The sequence below is a fragment of the Oncorhynchus kisutch genome, linkage group LG29 (genome assembly GCF_002021735.2).
Source record: "Oncorhynchus kisutch isolate 150728-3 linkage group LG29, Okis_V2, whole genome shotgun sequence".
NCBI classification, from domain to species: Eukaryota; Metazoa; Chordata; class Actinopteri; order Salmoniformes; family Salmonidae; genus Oncorhynchus; species Oncorhynchus kisutch.
In genome coordinates this window covers 33,289,663-33,309,322 of record NC_034202.2, presented here as the reverse complement: position 1 = coordinate 33,309,322, position 19,660 = coordinate 33,289,663, and the positions used below count along the sequence as shown (strand labels likewise).

The following is a 19,660-nucleotide window of genomic DNA, read 5'->3' as shown; positions in this document are numbered from 1 at the left end:
AACAGCAAGCAATGCAGCTGTAGAAGCATGGTGGCTAGGAAAAACTCCCTAGAAAGGCCAAAACCTAGGAAGAAACCAAGAGAGGAACCAGGCTGAGGGGTGGCCAGTCCTCTGGCTGTGCCGGGTGGAGATTATAACAGAACATGGCCAAGATGTTCATAAATGACCAGCATGGTCTAATAATAATAATAATAATCCCAGTAGTTGTCGAGGGTACAGCAAGTCAGCACCTCAGGAGTAAATGTCAGTTGGATTTTCATAGCCGATCATTAGGAGTATCTCTACTGCTCCTGCTGTCTCTAGAGAGTTGAAAACAGCAGGTCTGGGACAGGTTGCACATCCGGTGAACAGGTCAGGGTTCCATAGCCGCAAGCAGAACAGTTGAAACTGGAGCAGCAGCACGGCCAGGTGGACTGGGGACAGCAAGGAGTCATCATGCCAGGTAGTCCTGAGGCATGGTCCTAGGGCTCAGGTTCTCCGAGAAAGAGAATTAGAGAGCATACTAAAATTCACACAGGACACCGGATAAGACAGGAGAAGTACTCCAGATATAACAAACTGACCCTAGCCCCCCGACACAAACTACTGCAGCATAAACACTGGAGGCTGAGACAGGAGGGGTCGTGGAACACTGGCCCCGTCCAGACAGGGCCAAACAGGCAGGATATAACCCCACCCACTTTGCCAAAGCACAGCCCCCACACCACTAGAGGGATGTCTTCAACCACCAACTTACCATCCTGAGACAAGGCCGAGTATATCCCACGAAGATCTCCGCCACGGCACAACCCAAGGGAGGGCGCCCACCCAGACAGGATCACGTCAGTGACTCAACCCATTCAAGTGACGCACCCCTCCTAGGGACGGCATGAAAGAGCACCAGTAAGCCAGTGACTCAGCCCTTGTAATAGGGTTCGAGGCAGAGAATCCCAGTAGAGAGAGGGGAACCGGCCAGGCAGAAACGGCAAGGGCGGTTCGTTGCCAGACTACACTCAATCATATGACCCATGGAAGAGATGAGTCTTCAATAAAAGACTTAAAGGTTGAGACCGAGTCTGCGTCTCTCACATGGGTAGGCAGACCATTCCATAAAAATTTTGCTCTATAGGAGAAAGCCCTGCCTCTAGCTGTTTGCTTAGAATTTCTAGGGACAATTAATCAACCGACCAGGGTGTTTTCAAGCACTACAGGAACAAGATCATCCACATGTATCGATCACATCTTTACTAATGCTGTAGACCTTTGTTCTAAAGCTGTATCCATACCCATTGGATGCAGTGATCACAATATAGTGGCTATATACAGGAAAGCCAAAGTTCCAACAGCTGGGCCTAAAATGGTAATGCTAAATAATTTGTGCTTTATTGTGGATGATTGATAATGTCACAGGCCGGCTCATAGCCTGTGGCAAAAATGAGGGGACGCGAACAACCGGTATAGGCCAATTAAAAAATGTTCTTTATTGTAAACAAAACTATTAACTTTAAACTAAGAACACGAAGTCATTTGGGCTAAACCCTGTGATTTCTTGCACTACTTCACGAGCAGCTAGTAACAGCCAAGGTAACCCCTCCTCCCAATCTGCAGACAGTTCTGTACAGTATGCACGAAGCAAGGATTTTAAAGTTTGAAAACGTTCCAAAGCTCCCTGGCTCTGTGCATGGAACGCAGTAGACTTGTGTTTAATTTAAAGCTGTTTGAGAACCTGAGCAAATAAATGGGAGGTTAAGTTAGACCCCAGATCTGAATCCCAAATGTTGAAATAAATTAACGCTTTAACTACTGATTTTGAAGTTATGGTACACAAGGAAAAAGCTGCCGGATATCTGGTTGCTTGACACATAACCGTTAATAAGTAGCTATGACCTGACTTGGACCTTGGTAAAGTCCCAACACAATCGATAATAGGATGCTCAAAAGGTTGCCCTATGGCTGGTATTGGATACCAAGGTGCTGGCTTTACAACCTGGTTCGGCTTGCTTGTGCGCTGACACGTATCACAAGTTTTAATAAACTGAGATACATCCTGCTTTAAATGTGGCCAGAAAAAATAACGAACTATGCGATCATAAGTTTTACGAACACCCATATGACCTGCCACATCACCATGTGAAGTTTGCAACACTTTATTTCGCAAAGTAGTAGGTACAACTATTTGAAAGACTGGTTCTCCTAGACCCATTTCCTGACCAACAGCCCATCCAGAAGCAAATAACACTGAGCACTATTCCTCACCACTGAATCAGGAACAACTTTATCAAACAGATCAGCCAAGTTACTATCAGCCTTTTGCTCAGCCATCAATGAATCTCTAGAACTAGTCAACTGTTCTGTCTGGAGTTTGACTGGCAACTCAAGACTTTCTGGCTTACTCTCAATCTCCTTACGAGAGGCAGCGCGGGTAACCGCACAAACTGGAAATACCTCAGACATAGTTTTGATCCGGCAATTCCCTTGCAGGTGACACTGAAGGTTGCTTCTTACAGATGTTTAGTTTGCCATCTGCCCACACCTTACTACCTGCCAAGTCATTCCCCAAAATCATGTGGACTCCCTCTACTGGCAACTGGGGTCTAACCCCAACATCTACATCACCCTCTACCAGACCACATTTTAGGGTAACTTCATGTAAAGGACAAGAGAATGGAACTAAACCCATACCATTACACAACTGCCAGTATCAGACTCTTTAGAGAACGGCAAAACAGATTCTAGAATAAAATTATCTAAATCTCCAGTGTCTCTTAAGATCTTGATTGAAACATTTTGGTTGCCATCTACCAGGGACACTACACCATTTGAAATAAAGGCTGAAAAATCACAGTGGGAAGACTGAGAATCAAACTCAACAAGTGGCTGAGAAAGCAGGAGTGGCTCCACAAGTGGCTCTGCCTGCAGGAGGAACCGCCTCTGCAATGCAGAGGAGGAGCCGGGACACATGCACCTGTTAAGAAACTGACTGTAAGAACTGTTAAGCCTCCATGGATTGAGGAATTGAAAAACTATGGTTGCAAGATGGGGCAAAAGAGTGGCTAAGTCTGGCTTCACATCTGACGGACTGACACTGCAAATTGAGAAATTGTGATTTTAAACTCAGCAAAAAGAAGAAACTGTTATGAAAGCCAATATCAAGTACTTTAAATAAAATAATGGGCAGCAAGACAAATTCAACTCAATCTTTCATCGAATCAGTTGGCTTATTCATCACAACCGTTTGATGTTGATTTATTTGAATGATTACTTCATTGGCAAAGTGGGTAAACTTAGGCAGGAAATGCTCACGACAAAACAGTGAGTAATTATATTCGTGCATAAAAAAAGTAAAAACATTTAATGAAAGAAGAGCAGTGTAAGTTTTAATTCTGTTAAGTTAGTTTGGGAGAGGTAGAAAAATGTATCATTGGCAACCTCCTGGCATTGACAACTTAGATGGAAAGCTACTGAGGATGGTAGCTGACTCTATAGCCACTCCTACTGAGGATGGTAGCTGACTCTATAGCCACTCCTACTGAGGATGGTAGCTGACTCTATAGCCACTCCTACTGAGGACTGTAGCTGACTCTATAGCCACTCCTACTGAGGATGGTAGCTGACTCTATAGCCACTCCTACTGAGGACTGTAGCTGACTCTATAGCCACTCCTACTGAGGATGGTAGCTGACTCTATAGCCACTCCTACTGAGGATGGTAGCTGACTCTATAGCCACTCCTACTGAGGATGGTAGCTGACTCTACAGCCACTCCTACTGAGGATGGTAGCTGACTCTATAGCCACTCCTACTGAGGATGGTAGCTGACTCTATAGCCACTCCTACTGAGGACGGTAGCTGACTCTATAGCCACTCCTACTGAGGATGGTAGCTGACTCTATAGCCACTCCAATCTGTCATTTTTAATCTGAGCCTTGAGGAAAGTCTTTGTCCTCAGGCCTGGAGGGAAGCCAAATTCATTCCGCTACCCAAGAGTGGTAAAGCGGCCTTTACTGCTTCTAACAGCAGACCTATAAGCTTGCTGCCAGCTCTTAGCAAACTGTTGGGGGGGAAATGGTGTTTGACCAAATATAATGCTATTTCTCTGAAAACAAATTAAGACTTTCAGCATGCTTATAGAGAAATGAACTCAACATGTTAGATTTCATAGCAGCCTTTGATATTATTGACCCGTAACTTGTTATGGTTTTTCAAACTCCGCTCTGAATCCACGATATGGCAATCTAATAAATCTGATGGTTTTCTTTAATGGAAGCTTCTCAAATGTCACTGAAACCCTTAACAAGGAGTTGCAGTCTGTTTTGGCCAGTAATAAACTGGTCCTGAACATCTCTAAAACTATAAGCATTGTATTTGGTACAAATCATTCCTTAAGTGCTAGACCTCAGCTGAATCTGGTAATGAATGGTGTGGCTGTTGAACAAGTTGAGGAGACTAAATGACTTGGCGTTACCTTAGACTGTAAACTGTCATGGTCAAAACCTATAGATTCGATGGTTGTAAAGAATGGGAGAGGTCTATCCATAAAGAGATCTGCAGTCTCCTCTAGTTTTGTCTAATCTTGATTATTGTCCAGTTGTGATCCAGTGCTGCGAGGAAGGACCTAGTTAAACTGCAGCTGGCCCATAACAGAACGGCACATTTTGCTCTTAATTGTAATCCGAGGGCTAATTATTAATATTATGCATTCCAGTCTCTCTTGGCTAAGAGTTGAGGGGAGACTGACTGCATCACTTTTTATAAGAAATGTGTTAAATCCCAAATTGTTTGCATAGTCAACTTACACACACACTTATGCCACCAGGGGTCTTTTCATAGTCTCCAAATCCAGAACAAATTCAAGAATGTACAGTATTATATAGAACCCTTATTGCAGAGACTTAAAACAGCAAACCTGGTTTCAAAAAACGGATAAAGCAACCCCTCGCAGCACACCACCTCTCCTCTATTTGATCTAGATCGTTTGTGTGTGTATGCATTGATGTGTAGGCTACTTGTGCCTTTAAAAAAAATGTATCTACTTCTGTCCTTGAGCTCTTGTCTAATGACGTTTTGTATTATGTCATTGTTTTGTGTGGACCCCAGGAAGAGTAGCTGCTGCTTTAGCAACAGCTAATGGGAATTGAAATAAAATAACAAATACCATCTCCACAAAGGAACTCTGGAGCTCTGTCAGAGTGCCCATCAGGTTCTTGGTCTTCTCCCTGACCAAGGCTCTTCTCCCCCGATTGCTCTGTTTGGCCGGGTTGGCCAGCTCTAGGAAGGGTCTTGGTGGTTCCAAACTTCAATTTAAGAATGATGGAGGCCGCTGTTTCTTTGGACAATTTCACTGCTATATATATATATATATATTAGTTGTATGCCTTTCCAAATCATGTCCAATCAATTGAATTTACCACAGGTGGACTTCAATCAAGATGTAGAAACATCTCAAGGATCAATGGAAACAGGATGCACCTGAGCTCAATTTTGAGTCTCATAGCAAAGGGTCTGAATACTTACGTAAATAAGGTATTTCATATATTAAAAAAATAAAATAAATTTGCAAACATTTCTAAACCTGTTTTGTCTTTATGGGGTAGTGTGTGTAGATTGATAAACACTTCATTTAATCAATTTTAGAACAAGGCTGTAATGAAATGTGGAAAAATAAGTGGTTTAAATACTTTCTTAATGCTGTGTGTGTGTGTGCATATATCTATACACATACTATGGGTGGAGTGTGTTGTGCTTTCCCTTCTACATATTCAGGCTTATGGCAGACCTCAATTCTCTCAGCATTTGCACTACTCCAATTCTCCTTCCCACTCCTCTCCCTCAATTAAATTCTCTTTCTGCAGTGTGTGTGTCTACAGCTCAGTCATTATAGGCTGTCTGTCACTGACCCTATAATGGGTTTCAAATCACTGAGTTGTGGCTAGATTGCAGCTGCACATTTGTCTAGTCTGCGAGAAATTAGGAATGGGAAACGCGAGCGGGGAGAAGGAGAAGGGTACTAAACTGGCACACAAGGATGAGGAAAGCTCGTCAACAGATTGATGTGTTGGGGCTGGTTTAAAGATGACCTGGATCTTATCCATATAGCGATGGGGTAAAGCGGAGAGACTTTCAGTGGAAGGATTTTAGGTATTTATGCGGAGAGGGGCATTTTCCCCCACACCAGCGCCACATGCACCGCATGGCATCAGCAATTAAAGTGGAATAGGAAATCAGACTGTATATAGGAACCCCCCCCCCCCCCTTCTGTCTCCCCCTCCCTCCCTCTGCTTCCAGCTCATATCACATCTTTGGTTTTGTGCAATGCAGTTTCCTCCGCCTCTCCTCTGTCCTCGTTTCCTTCTGTATTTTTCTTGTTATTGTCCTCTTCCTTTTCTTTCTTACCACCCCAACACTGTTTGGAACTGTAGCAGAATGTCCGTCTTGTGGTCTCTGGATATAGGAGTTAGATTAGATAACAGAACAAAGCAGGGACTCACTGTTTACAGCATGTCTGACATGTTTAAAGGGATTACTGCCCCCATTTGTTGTCATGTGTTAGAGACATTGGTTAAGCTAACACAGTTGTGCATCTCAGATATTTCACAATGCCTAAGTCGAGAAGAAACGTATGAGGCAGAAGCTGCTTATTCCCCCCCCCCCCCCCCCCCCCCCCAAGTGATCTCACCAGATGAGCCCTACGCCTGTTGACTTGTTATTTATTACGTTTGAAATGTGGCCACTTACTCCTAAATGAAAGAAACCTCATCAAGTAGATGAAACGTATGACCGGGTACTCGTCTAAAGAGCTGTGTTGAGAATGAACACCGCTACATAAATGTCATGTTCCAGGCTGCAACTAAATTATAGAATTGCACAATTATCTTACAATGAACATTTTAGTTTGGCCCTGTTTGTAGAGAAATTCTTTGTCTTTCTTACTTTAAGTGCTTTTTCTACATCAAATGTATTGCCTGGGGAAGAGTATTCCTGTTTTAGATAGGTTTGTGTATTTGGTTATTCATGATCTTATGATTTTATATTTGCGTACAATTTGGTGATGGAAACTTTGCCAACAAATAAATAATGGTATAAATTAAATGCAAGTATGAAAATATTGTTGTGTCCAAGTTAGTCAGTTATTCTCGGCCTGTACAGTTCTTCCTGCATTTGGTTCTGTCGGTTTGGAATATATTCTGTCTTTATGACACAGAGTATCCAGTCTACTCCAAGGCCTGAAATTTATCTTTGTCATGTCTTGTATTAAAATATTTGGCCTGTGTGTTTGAGAGTTCATAAAGTGTGTCACTACCAGCCAAAATAATTCAATTTCATAGCTAGGTTTCCATTGAACTGGTGACACATTTTTCAAACAAATGTTCTAAAATTCACCAAGAAAATATGCACTTTTTCCCACTGTTGGTGTTTCCACCAAATAGACTAAAAATCAGTGTGAGAAGACTTAGTGCACAATGTACTTTTTTGCTTATGTTTTCATGTACCGAATAAAAATGTTAAGTTCAATGCGTTTCCATCGCATTTTCAATTTTTTTGTCAAGCATCGATCAATTCACCAGTCAGACCCTCAATGTTTATTGGAAAGGAGCATGAAGAACACGTGCACTTTCACCACCCTGTGCAGTTAATCATATGTATCTTTAGCCTAATAAATTGCATGGTTTCCTGAGTCGTAGTGGGAGGATCACACCATTTCGTGTGACTCTAAGTTTACTTTGATATGGTGGATATGATGGGTATTACCCCCGCTATTTCGCTCAGAATTTATTTTACAGACACAAAGATCCCACCATGTTGAACAAATAAATTATTTGTCGGCTTTTATTAAATTGTATCGAAACGACCTGGTTCCATCACAGCTGTCTTTTTTAAAAGTGTTTTTTGTTGTTGATACGGTAAGACTTAATGCGCATAAAAACTGGATGGAAATGTGGTTTGATACAACAATTTCCAGCCAAGACACTGTTACTTTTTAATGTTGAACATCACTAATTTAAGAAACTGTGTCCCTTCCTCTTCATTTAGTAACAACATATTCCCTCAGCCTGGAGAGACAGACATGCACATATGCTTTTTAGCCAGTCAGAGGAGTAGAAAAGTGGTATCATAGACTTGGATTTGTTTTCTCTATGACCAGTAAAAAACATTCCTGCATATTGTTTGGAGCCCTAAAAAGTTCAAATGACCAGAATTGATTATCTACACACCTTTTTCTTAATTAGAATGAAATGGACAATCATTTCTGTTAATATAACAAGTTTTTTTTTTTTTTTTCTTCAACTTCACTGAAGGCGTTTCATGAACCCAATATCACGGTTTGAAATGGAAAGGTTTCGAACTCATCTTCACATCAGTTGTGAAAGTCACCACCACGTCTGCATCATGTAGGGGAATAGACATGCTGGGCTGGTTACTTTAGGCACAACAGAGTGCATTTGCTTGTGTTTTCCTTGTCAATTTTGACAGTAAAATGATCTTTTTACACTCCCCCTTTCTCCTGTCAGTGTGGACCTGGTTCATGCTCAGCTGCGTGTGTGTGAGGGGCGTAGCCTGCCAGAGCTGGGCCTGAAGCAGGATAAGATCCGGATCAATGGCTTCGCCATCCAATGCCGTGTGACCACAGAGGACCCTGCCCGCGGCTTCCAGCCTGACACTGGACGGCTAGAGGTAAGCAACAGCCCCCCTCCCCCCTCCACCTCCCCGCAGGCTACTGCCACTCAGTTATAATGGGCTGCATTCTCTCACTCGGTGTAGGGCCAAAAGGTTTCCTAACCATGAGCCCTGACAGAATTATTGGCCAGACTTTTTTTCCTGTTTGGACTCAGGAGGAAAAACTCCTGGCCCTAGTTATGCATGTCCATTTTTTTAGGGTAGTAAGGTATTTGATGGCAGCAGATGTAAATCCATGACCAGTGAGTTTTCAGACATTTTGTGTTAAATCAATGACATCAAATGCCACACGGCAATGTAGAATGATGAGTAGTCCCACAGTGTGTATGTCTGACTGTATTCAACAACTAGTCTAACCACGTCCCCTAATTCCTGAGACTAGTGTGATGACATATCAATGTGGGCAATTATTACATCATTCCTCAGTAATTTGAGACTGCTAGATGATTTTTCTGTCCATGAGAATGTCTTTCCCCTTGAAATGTAAGGTCCAATGCAGCGGTTTTCATCTCGATATCAAATCATTTCAGAGGGAAAATCCAGTGCCTTGCTATGATAGTTATCAATTAAATTGTTCAAAAAGAAACAAAAATAGCTTCATAGCAAAGAGCAATTTCTGAAGCAAGAATTTAGCTAGGACTGTCTGGGGGAGGGGAAAACAAAATGAGCTGTTATTGGCAGAGGTTTTCATCTTCTTTTATTGGTCTATTAAGTAATTTACTGCATGGTGATGTCCCCACGGAAGGTCAACTCCATCCAACCACAACAGGCTGAAATTGTAGGCTTTCTTTCCAAACAGCTCTAACACTAAAAGGGCATTATTGTTTTCACAGTATTATTCCAAACTCAAGTGTGGAAATGTATAAATCACAGGAATTGTGTTTTTGACTGCATCAAGGTGCTGAGAAAGTGGTAATATTACTTTCTAATTCCACAGTTCTGACAGTTAAGGGTGTATCAAAGCCATTTTATTCTTTGTTTTTACGTTCATGACTTCAAAGACTTTCTCAAAGCACCCTGTAGGATTTGGAGAACTGCCTGTCTGAATGGAGGGAGGAGGAGAGAGTTTGAAATGCAGTTTTGGCCTTTGCTATCCTTGCCTCTAATTGAAAGGCAATATTATGTAGCCATAATTATTGTCCATTAGAGATTTAGGAGACTATTGGCTAGATTAAAGGGGGGTGCAAATTGTAGTTTGAATGCAGCAGGTGATGGGTAGAGCATAAATATCGACGGATAGATGCGTTATGGATGGGCATCACGTGAAATCAATAGGTGTAGAGTGGACACTGATGGGTGAAATGCAGTGTGAATGTCTCAATGCTGGCCAGGGACAGGCTGGTAGAGGTGGTAAACACTACAGACAGGTTCTCCACTCTCTCTTACTCTACTTCTCTCTACTCTCTCACTCTACTCTGCGTTTGTCTGAATGAGGGCTGGCTTTGATCCCTCGCCAGTCTCTGCAACTCAATGTCACCCTTTTTTCTCTCTCTGCTTTCCTAGACATTGTGAGAGGAATAAGAATGTTTGTGCAAAAAGAATGAAACAAAACAACTTGTCACATTCCCATTTACAAGTTGCTTACATCTAGTAAAGCCTGGGAAGAGGTAGGGGTGCAGCAAAATAGCCCCATAACAGCAAAGATCCACCACCATATTTTACAGTAGGTATGGGGTACTTCCAACTTATGCATCCTTATTTTGATGCGAAACCCACCACTGGTGAGTGAGAGAAATACAAACTATCTGAGCAATTGTATTAGTATAAAATGTTTTTTTTGGGGGTGGAGGGGGGGAAGCATACAATATAGCTTATTTTTTATATTTTCTTCTCAGCTTTATCAAGGATGCCAATCATTTTTTACCTGACTCTAGGTAGCAGCAGTAGCCAGAGTCACGATGAACTAGCTAGCTAGTTAGGTAGCTAACCAAAAAATATCAAATGGTAATAATCAGTCTGCATTTACTGCTGTTATAGTAAAGTGCCATCGTGTGGTTCTAAATCCTGAATCAATCGATACTATTTGACTTGGTGCAGCCGGGCTTGGACCGTGTGCCCCTAGGTAGAAGTTAATTTGAATAGCCAGGTGCATGTGTGTCTCATTGGCTCAGCTGGCAAATCAGCAGTTTTTCTGCAGTATGCCTAAACCACACGGTTTCCCAACAGGACAGTTAAAAAAAAGTTATTTTATTTAACTAGGCAAGCCAGTTAAGAACCAATTCTTAGTTACAATAACGGCCTGGCAAAAGACCTGAGGGGACGGGGACTGGGATAAAAAAAAATCTAAATACAAAACACACATCACGACAAGAGACAACACTACATAAAGACCTAAGACAACACATGGTAGCGACAACAACATGGTAGCAACACAACACAAACACTATTGGGCACAAAGGGCAAGAAGGTAGAGACAACAATACATCATGCAAATTAGCCACAACTGTCATTAAGTGTCCATGATTGAGTCTTTCAATGAAGAGATTGCGATAAAACTGTCCAGTTTGAGTGTTTTGTTGCAGCTCGTTCCAGTTGCTAGCTGCAGCGAACTGAATAGACGAGCGACCCAGGGATGTGTGTGCTTTGGGGACCTTTAATCTCTAGCGTCGAGCAATCCCGCATCCGGGAGCGTAATTATAGCCTCAAGCTCATTACCATAACGCAACGTTAACTATTCATGAAAATCACAAATGAAATGAAAAATATTCACTCACAAGCTTAGCCTTTTGTTAACAACACTGTCATCTCAGATTTTCAAAATATGCTTTTCAACCATAGCTACACAAGCATTTGTGTAAGAGTATTGATAGCTAGCATAGCATTAAGCCTAGCATTCAGCAGGCAACATTTTCACAAAAACAAAAGCATTCAAATAAAATAATTTACCTTTGAAGAACTTCAGATGTTTTCAATGAGGAGACTCTCAGTTAGATAGCAAATGTTCATTTTTTTCCAAAAATATTATTTGTGTAGGAGAAATCGCTCCGTTTTGTTCATCACGTTTGGCTAAGAAAAAAATCCGAAAATGCAGTCTACAACGCCGAACTTTTTACCAAATTAACTCCATAATATCGACAAACATGGCAAACGTTGTTTAGAATCAATCCTCAAGGTGTTTTTCACATATCTATTCGATGATAAATCATTCGTGGCAGCTGTGTTTCTCCTCGAAGCAAACGAAAAATACACGCAGCTGGAGATTACGCAATAATTGCAACGGAGGACACCAAGCGGCCACCTGGTAGATGTAGTCTAAGGTTAATCTTCCAATGATTTGCCTACAAATACGTCACAATGCTGTCGACACCTTGGGGAAACGACAGAAAGTCTAAGCTCATTCGTGACCCATACACAGCCATATAAGGAGACATTGGAACACAGCGCATTCAAAATCTGGGGCACTTCCTGTATGAAATATCATCTTGGTTTCACCTGTAGCATTAGTTCTGTGGCACTCACAGACAATATCTTTGCAGTTTTGGAAACGTCAGTGTTTTCTTTCCAAAGCTGTCAATTATATGCATAGTCGAGCATATTTTCGTGACAAAATATCTTGTTTAAAACGGGAACGTTTTTTTATCCATAAATTAAAAGAACGCCCCCTATATCCAAGAAGTTAACAGAATATGACTGGCACAACGGGTGTTGTGGAGGATGCAGACAGAGTGCTGCAGTAGATATCTCAGATAGGGGGGAGTGAGGCCTAAGAGTTTTTATTTTATTTTTATAAATAAGCATCAACCAGTGAGTCTTGCAACAGGTATACAGAGATGACCAGTTTACAGAGAAGTATAGAGTGCAGTGATGTGTCTTATAAGGAACATTGTTGGTAAATCTGATTGTCGAATGGTAAACAACATCTCGCCGCTCGAGAGCACCCTTACCTGCTGATCTATAAATAATTTGTCCATAATCTCGCATGTGTAGGATGGTCATCTGAATCGGGTTTAGTTTGGTAGCTGCAGTGAAAGAGGAGCAATTTACGATAGAGGAACCAAGTCTAGAGTTAACTGTAGCCTGCAGCTTTGATATGTGATGAGAGTAGGACAGTGTACTGTCTAGCCATACTCCCAAGAACTTGTATGCGGTGACTACCTCAAGCTCTAAACCCTCAGAGGTAGTAATCACACCCGTGGGGAGAGGGGCATTCTTCTTACTGAACCACTTAACATGTTCTGAACACCTCCTAAACAAAGGTAAAGAGTAGAGAAAGATTTTTGGACACTAAGAAAGCTTTGTTGTAGCGCATTTAACACAATCTGGGGAGGGGTCAGCTCAGTATGAGACTCTGCATATAAATGGATGAGAGCTTCCTACTGCCTGAGCTATGTTGATGTAAATTGAGAAGAGCGTGGGGGCCTAGGATCGAGCCTTGGGGTACTCCCTTGGTGACAAGCTGTGGCTGAGACCGCAGATTTTCTGACTTTATACACTGCACTCTTTGAGAGAGGTAGTTAGCAAACCAGGCCAAAGACCCCTAAGACACCAATACTCCTTAGCTGGCCCAAAAGAATGGAATGGTCTACCATATCAAAAGCTTTTGGCCAAGTCAATAAAAATAGCAGCACAATATTGCTTAGAATCAAGGGCAATGGTGACATCATTGAGGACCTTTAAGGTTACAATGACACATCCATAACCTGAGCGGAAACCAGATTGCATACCAGAGAGAATACTATAGACCTCAAAGCCAGTCAGTTGATTATTCCAAGTTTTTCCAACACTTTTGATAAACAGGGCAAAATAGAAATAGGCCTATAACAGTTAGGATCAGCTTGATCTCCCCCCTTTTAAATAAAGAACGAACCGTGGCTGCCTTCCAAGCAATGGGTACCTCCCCAGAAAGGAGAGAGAGAGGCTTGGCGATGATAGGGACAGCAACCTTAAGGTATGAAAGGGTCTAAACCATCTGATCCAGATGTTTTTTTGGGGGTCAAGTTTCAGGAGCTCCTCTGGCACCTCGGACTCAGTGACTGCCTGCAGGGAGAAACTTTGTAGCGGGTCAGGGGGAAAAGAGGTGCATCGGGGCTAGACGCATTAGAAGGGGTGGGATATGAGGAAATGTTGGACGGGCAAGGAGGCATGGCTGAGTCAAATCGGAATCCTGACTTAATGAAGTGGTGATTTTTAAAGTGCTCTGCCGTGTGCTTGTCAGTATCAACCACTATAAGGGACATGGGCAGCTGTGAGGAGGAGAGTTTATTCTCCAAGCTGGGGCACAGAAAAGCTGCTTTTTAACATTAATTATAATTTGAGAAATATCTTTTTATATTTTCATTTGAGGTAATATTTCATAGAAATCTGGAACACTGGATGGATACTTGAATATTTGTCAATGGCTCTGTAGGAAATGACTGCCATTGGATCAGTTTACTTTGTCAGGTTGTCAGTACTCAAGTCCAGGACTTGGACTCAAGTCACAATTTTTGTGATTCGTGTCTCGACCAGTGGTGACTTGGACTCTGACTTGACCAGTCAGAATGTCTCTCTCATTGCATAATTCATGGCAATAGCTACTGTATTAGCTAGGCCTACTAATTTGGAATGTTTGTACGTCAGCTTAGTCACATTATGAAATGAGGCTTCAAAGATTGTTGGATGGCAGCTTTGTCTGCCAAGGGTCTCGCGACTTGACTTGGCTAAGACTGGGCCCGTGTTCACACAGGCATTTGTTAACCACAGTTAAGATTATTATTATTATTATTTTTTTTTTTTGAGCTGGGCTAAGGATTCACACTTGTATTCCAAAGCCCTGGGCTAACGGACAAATGCACATGCGACTAACATTCCTGCATAACGGCGCATTTGCTGCTGAACGAGCACCAGCGTGTGGGTCGCAAAGTCAGCTTCAAGAGAACTGCAGAAAAAAGAAATGGTAAAGCACATGGGCATCTTCCTCGCACAGCCAAACCGAGCAGGCACAGCCAAACCGAGCAGGCACAGCCAAACCGAGCAGGCACAGCCAAACCGAGCAGGCACAGCCAAACCGAGCAGGCACAGCCAAACCGAGCAGGCACAGCCAAACCGAGCAGGCACAGCCAAACCGAGCAGGCACAGCCAAACCGAGCAGGCACAGCCAAACCGAGCAGGCACAGCGCTGATGAACAGAGGGCAGTTGCACTTGGCCAAATCAATTCCAGTAATTAATTAAATAATTAAACATTTTACTGAAACGTCATGACCCACCATTAACAGGTCTGTGACCCACACTTTAAGAAAGGCTGCAGTCTAGAATGCAAATGTAGTCGTCGTGCACGGAACCCAAACCGGCTGAACCAATTATATTAATTTGGGGACAGGTCGAAAAACAAACATTTATGGCTAGTTAGCTTGCACTTGCTAGATAATTTGTCCTATTTAGCTAGCTTGCTGTTGATATCTAATTTGTCCTGGGATATAAACATTGTTGTTATTTTACCTAAAATGCACAATGTCCTCTACTCCGACAATTAATCCACACATAAAACAGTCAAACGAATAATTTCTAGACACCTCTCTTCCTTCCAGGCTTTTTCTTCTCTTGACTTTATTGCGATTGGCAACTTTCATGAATTAGGTGAATTACTGCCACCGACCTCGTTCGTCTTTCAGTCGTGGGTATAACCAATGAGGAGATGGCATGTGGGTACCTGCTTCCATATACCAATGAGGAGATGGGAGAGGCGGGACTTGCAGCGTGATCTGTGTCAGAAATATAACTATTTTTTTTCCTTGGCAACGCAGACGCTCGTGAGCAGTGTGGGTGCAATAATTAGATAATATCGATTTCTAAATGTATTTTGCTGCGCACGCTACGCGAGCGGTGTAGTCAGCCTGTGAGTAGAACTGCAATAATGATATGGTGTGTGCCCGCATCCGTTTTGGGAGTTGATTCCTTCCGACTCCAATCACAGGAGTCGGACTTGTTTGGAAGAAGTTAGCCAGCCTGCATAGCAACCGCTGTTGGCGTAGCGATCTAAGTCACTGCATCAAGTTTTTGCACGGATTAAAGTGTTTTTTTTTTTACCTTGGAGAAAATTATATAAATGTACTTCAAATTGCTTGCAGAACGCATCACATGCATATATTTAGTCTTTCGGATGGGACGATAAACCGGTGTCCTGACCCTCCGAGGTCATTAAAGATCCCATGGCACTTATCGTAGGAGTAAGGGTGTTAACCCCGGTGTCCTGGCTAAATTCCCAATCTGGCCCTCAAACCATCACGGTCACCTAATAATCCCCAGTTTACAATTGGCTCATTCATCCCCCTCCTCTCCCGTGTAACTATTCCCCTGGTCGTTGCTGCAAATGAGAATGTGTTCTCAGTCAACTTAACTGGTAAAATAATGGATAAATAAAATGCAAATTATGTTTTAAGTGCAGCTTTTGGAAGTGTTTCTGGGGCTAGCCCCAAAGTCGGTGCTAATCCTGCTCCGGAGCATGGCTAGCTAGTCCCGGGCTAAGGTTGGCACCAGCCCACTTTGCAATGTGCAAGTGTGGACACTCAGAGGCTCTTAGCCCTGGGCTAAGGTGTGAATGATGACTCTGACTCCAACACTTGGGACTTCACTCGAGGTTTTGGGACTTGACTACAACACTGTGTTTAGGATTACTTCACAAAAATTAAACAAGTCTCCATTGTATGGGCAGAATGGTTGAATTTAGGCAAGTTGCTACAATTTATGCAATAAATGGGAATTGGAACAGTATCTCCTGTCAGCATTCCAAACGGTACTTTGCCTGCTGTGTTATTTGTGGCATAAGAATGTAGGCGACCTGAGAATTATACCTGAAGTGACATTATGCTGGAAAGAACATTTTAGATTGATTCATGATCTCATATATTCCCCACCATTGTGGTGGTAGACAAAATGTGAGCTATGCAGGAATAGAAACTGCAACCAATGACACAATCTGCGGTGTATTCATTAGTTTCACACGTAAAAAAACATTTTGCACTATAGCAAAACATTTTGCAACTGAAGCCATTTACTCCAAACGGAAAACATGTTGCCTTGTTTGTCACACTTGCTCGTCTCCCCACCCACTGGTGCCCACTCAGGTAAACTCTTGTTGCTCATACTTGAAAGCACAACTTGGGTTATGACATTGATTTAGGTTATAGGGAAATTAATCTCTCGTGGACAGACTACGTGAACATAATCTGACCATTTTGAGAGATTTTAGCTAAGAATTAACCTAGATTATTAACGAACTGACCCGATAAGAACTATTTCACAAATATTTAATGAGCAAGAATCCATTGTAAGGGTAGGAGGGTTTAAATTAGTCAAATTGCTACAATTTATGTAATTAAAGGGAATTTGAACAGTATCCCCTTTTTTAAGCATGTCAATGTTCCTAACGGAACTGTACCTGCTGTGATCTTCTGTGGCATAAGAATGCAGTTCATTACCTGAAAATTATACCTGCAGTGACATTCTGCTGAAAAGAACATAAGTCTTTGGTATTACTCGGCTGGGGATCCAACTCCTAAGCTTTGTTTTATTTTTTAAAATTCTGTTTTGTCACACAGCATAGGTGCAGTGAAATGTTTTACAGGGTCAGCCATAGTAGTGCAGTGCTCCTTTAGAAAATGAAGGGTTAAGTGCCTTGCTCAAGGACACATTGGAAGATTTTTCATCTTGTCGGCTCTGGTATTCGAACCAGCGACCTTTCGGTTACTGGCCCAAAGCTCTAACCGCTCTACCTGCCGCCCTAATCTTAGGGTGGAAACTAACCACAAGACCACAGAGTTGGTAATGTTTAAGTCAGCTTGCTTTCTACATTATGAAATGTAGCTTCAAAGACTGTTGGATCACAGCTTTCAGCCTACCAAGGGACTATTGACTCGACTTGAGACTGAAGTATACTGAACAAAAATATAAACGCAACGTGAAGTGTTGGTCCCATGTTTTATGAGGTGAAATAAAACATCCCAGACATTTTCCATAAACACAAAGCTAGGTTCTCACTTTTTTAGTTTGCATTTCCTTTATGCCAAGATATTTGTATTTTTTTTATTTCACCTTTATTTAACCAGGTAGGCTAGTTGAGAACACCTTTATTTAACCAGGTAGGCTAGTTGAGAACACCTTTATTTAACCAGGTAGGCTAGTTGAGAACACCTTTATTTAACCAGGTAGGCTAGTTGAGAACACCTTTATTTAACCAGGTAGGCTAGTTGAGAACAAGTTCTCATTTGCAACTGCGTCCTGGCCAAGATAAAGCATAGCAGTGTGAGCATACAACAAAGAGTTACACATGGAGTAAACAATTAACAAGTCAATAACACAGTAGAAAACAAAGGGGGGGTCTATATACAATGTGTGCAAAAGGCATGAGGAGGTAGGCAAATAATTACAATTTTGCAGATTAACACTGGAGTGATAAATGATCAGATGGTCATGTACGGGTAGAGATATTGGTGTGCAGAAGAGCAGAAAAGTAAATAAATAAAAACAGTATGGGGATGAGGTAGGTGAAAAGGGTGGGCTATTTACCAATAGACTATGTACAGCTGCAGCGATCGGTTAGCTGCTCAGATAGCTGATGTTTGAAGTTGGTGAGGGAGATAAAAGTCTCCAACTTCAGCGATTTTTGCAATTCGTTCCAGTCACAGGCAGCAGAGAACTGGAACGAAAGGCGTCCAAATGAGGTGTTGGCTTTAGGGATGATCAGTGAGATGCACCTGCTGGAGCGCGTGCTACGGATGGGTGTTGCCATCGTGAACTGAGATAAGGCGGAGCTTTACCTAGCATGGACTTGTAGATGACCTGGAGCCAGTGGGTCTGACGAATATGTAGCGAGGGCCAGCCGACTAGAGCATACAAGTCGCAGTGGTGGGTGGTATAAGGTGCTTTAGTGACAAAACGGATGGCACTGTGAGATAATCCATCCACTTGACAGAAGTTTGTCAGCTGAAGCATTGAGGTAATTGTAATTACCACAATTTGATAGGTCATTGGGGTTAAATGAGTGTTCAGTGTATTGGCAGCAAAGAGGGCACATTGATTGACTGACTGACTGATGTTCCTGCTTTGGAAGCCAGTGAACACCTAAGTGGCAGGAACCACACTGATATACGTTAATGTATTCTCAGGCATGTCTCCCACATACAATACATTTTAACAAGAATGTTTCATTGTATTTGTGCTGACAGCATCTATAGATGCACCAACAAGTCAACAAGTATGTAAAGTGTTTAATGAGCTGAAATGAAAGGTCCCTGAAATGTGCCATATGCACAAAAAGCTTATTTCTCTCATTTTGTGCACAAATGTGTTTACATACTTGTTGGTGAGAATTCTCCTTTGCCAAGATAATCCATCCATGTGACTGGTATGGCATAATCAAAAAGCTGATTTTAAATGACATGATCATTACACAGGTGCACCTTGTGCTGGGGAAAAGGCCACTCTAATGTGCAGTTTTGTCACACAATACAATGCCACAGATGTCTCAAGTTGAGGGAGTGTGCAATTGGCATGCTGACTACAGGAATGTCCACCAGAGAAATGCATTTCTCTACCATGAGCTGTCTCGAATGTCGTTTTGGAGAATTTTGGCAGTACATCCAACCGGCCTCACAACCTCAGACCATGTGTAATCAAGCTATCCCAGAACCTCCACATCCGGTCTTATTCACCTACGGGCTTGTCTGAGACCAGCCACCTGGACAGCTGATTAAACTGTGGATTTGCACAACTGAAGAATTTCTGACCACCCCAAGGTCTTGACCTGACTGCAGTCCGGCGTCGTAACAGACTTCAGGGGGCAAATGCTCACCTTCGATACACGCTGGGGAAGTGTGCTCTTCACGGATGTAACCCAATTTCAACTGTTATGGGCAGGTGGCAGACAGCGTGTATGGTGTCCAAGTGATTTTTGACATCAACGTTGTGAACAGAGTGCCCCAAGGTGGCAGTGTGATTATGGTATGGGCAGGCATAAGCTACGCACAACGAACACAATTGCATTTTATGGCCATTTATTTAAATGCAAAAGATACCTTGACGAGAGCCT

The 19,660-nt window shown here is 42.3% G+C and overlaps 1 protein-coding gene across 1 annotated transcript in view; it reads left to right on the top strand.

Moving 5' to 3' along the window:
• The window catches only part of LOC109874420 (pyruvate carboxylase, mitochondrial), a 99,725-nt gene that overhangs the window by 21,263 nt on the left and 58,802 nt on the right, over positions 1-19,660 (top strand). Inside the window, exon 9 of the mRNA XM_020466310.2 lies at positions 8,489-8,651. Within this exon, the coding sequence (XP_020321899.1) occupies positions 8,489-8,651 (163 nt within the window). The remainder of the gene's footprint in view (positions 1-8,488; positions 8,652-19,660) is intronic.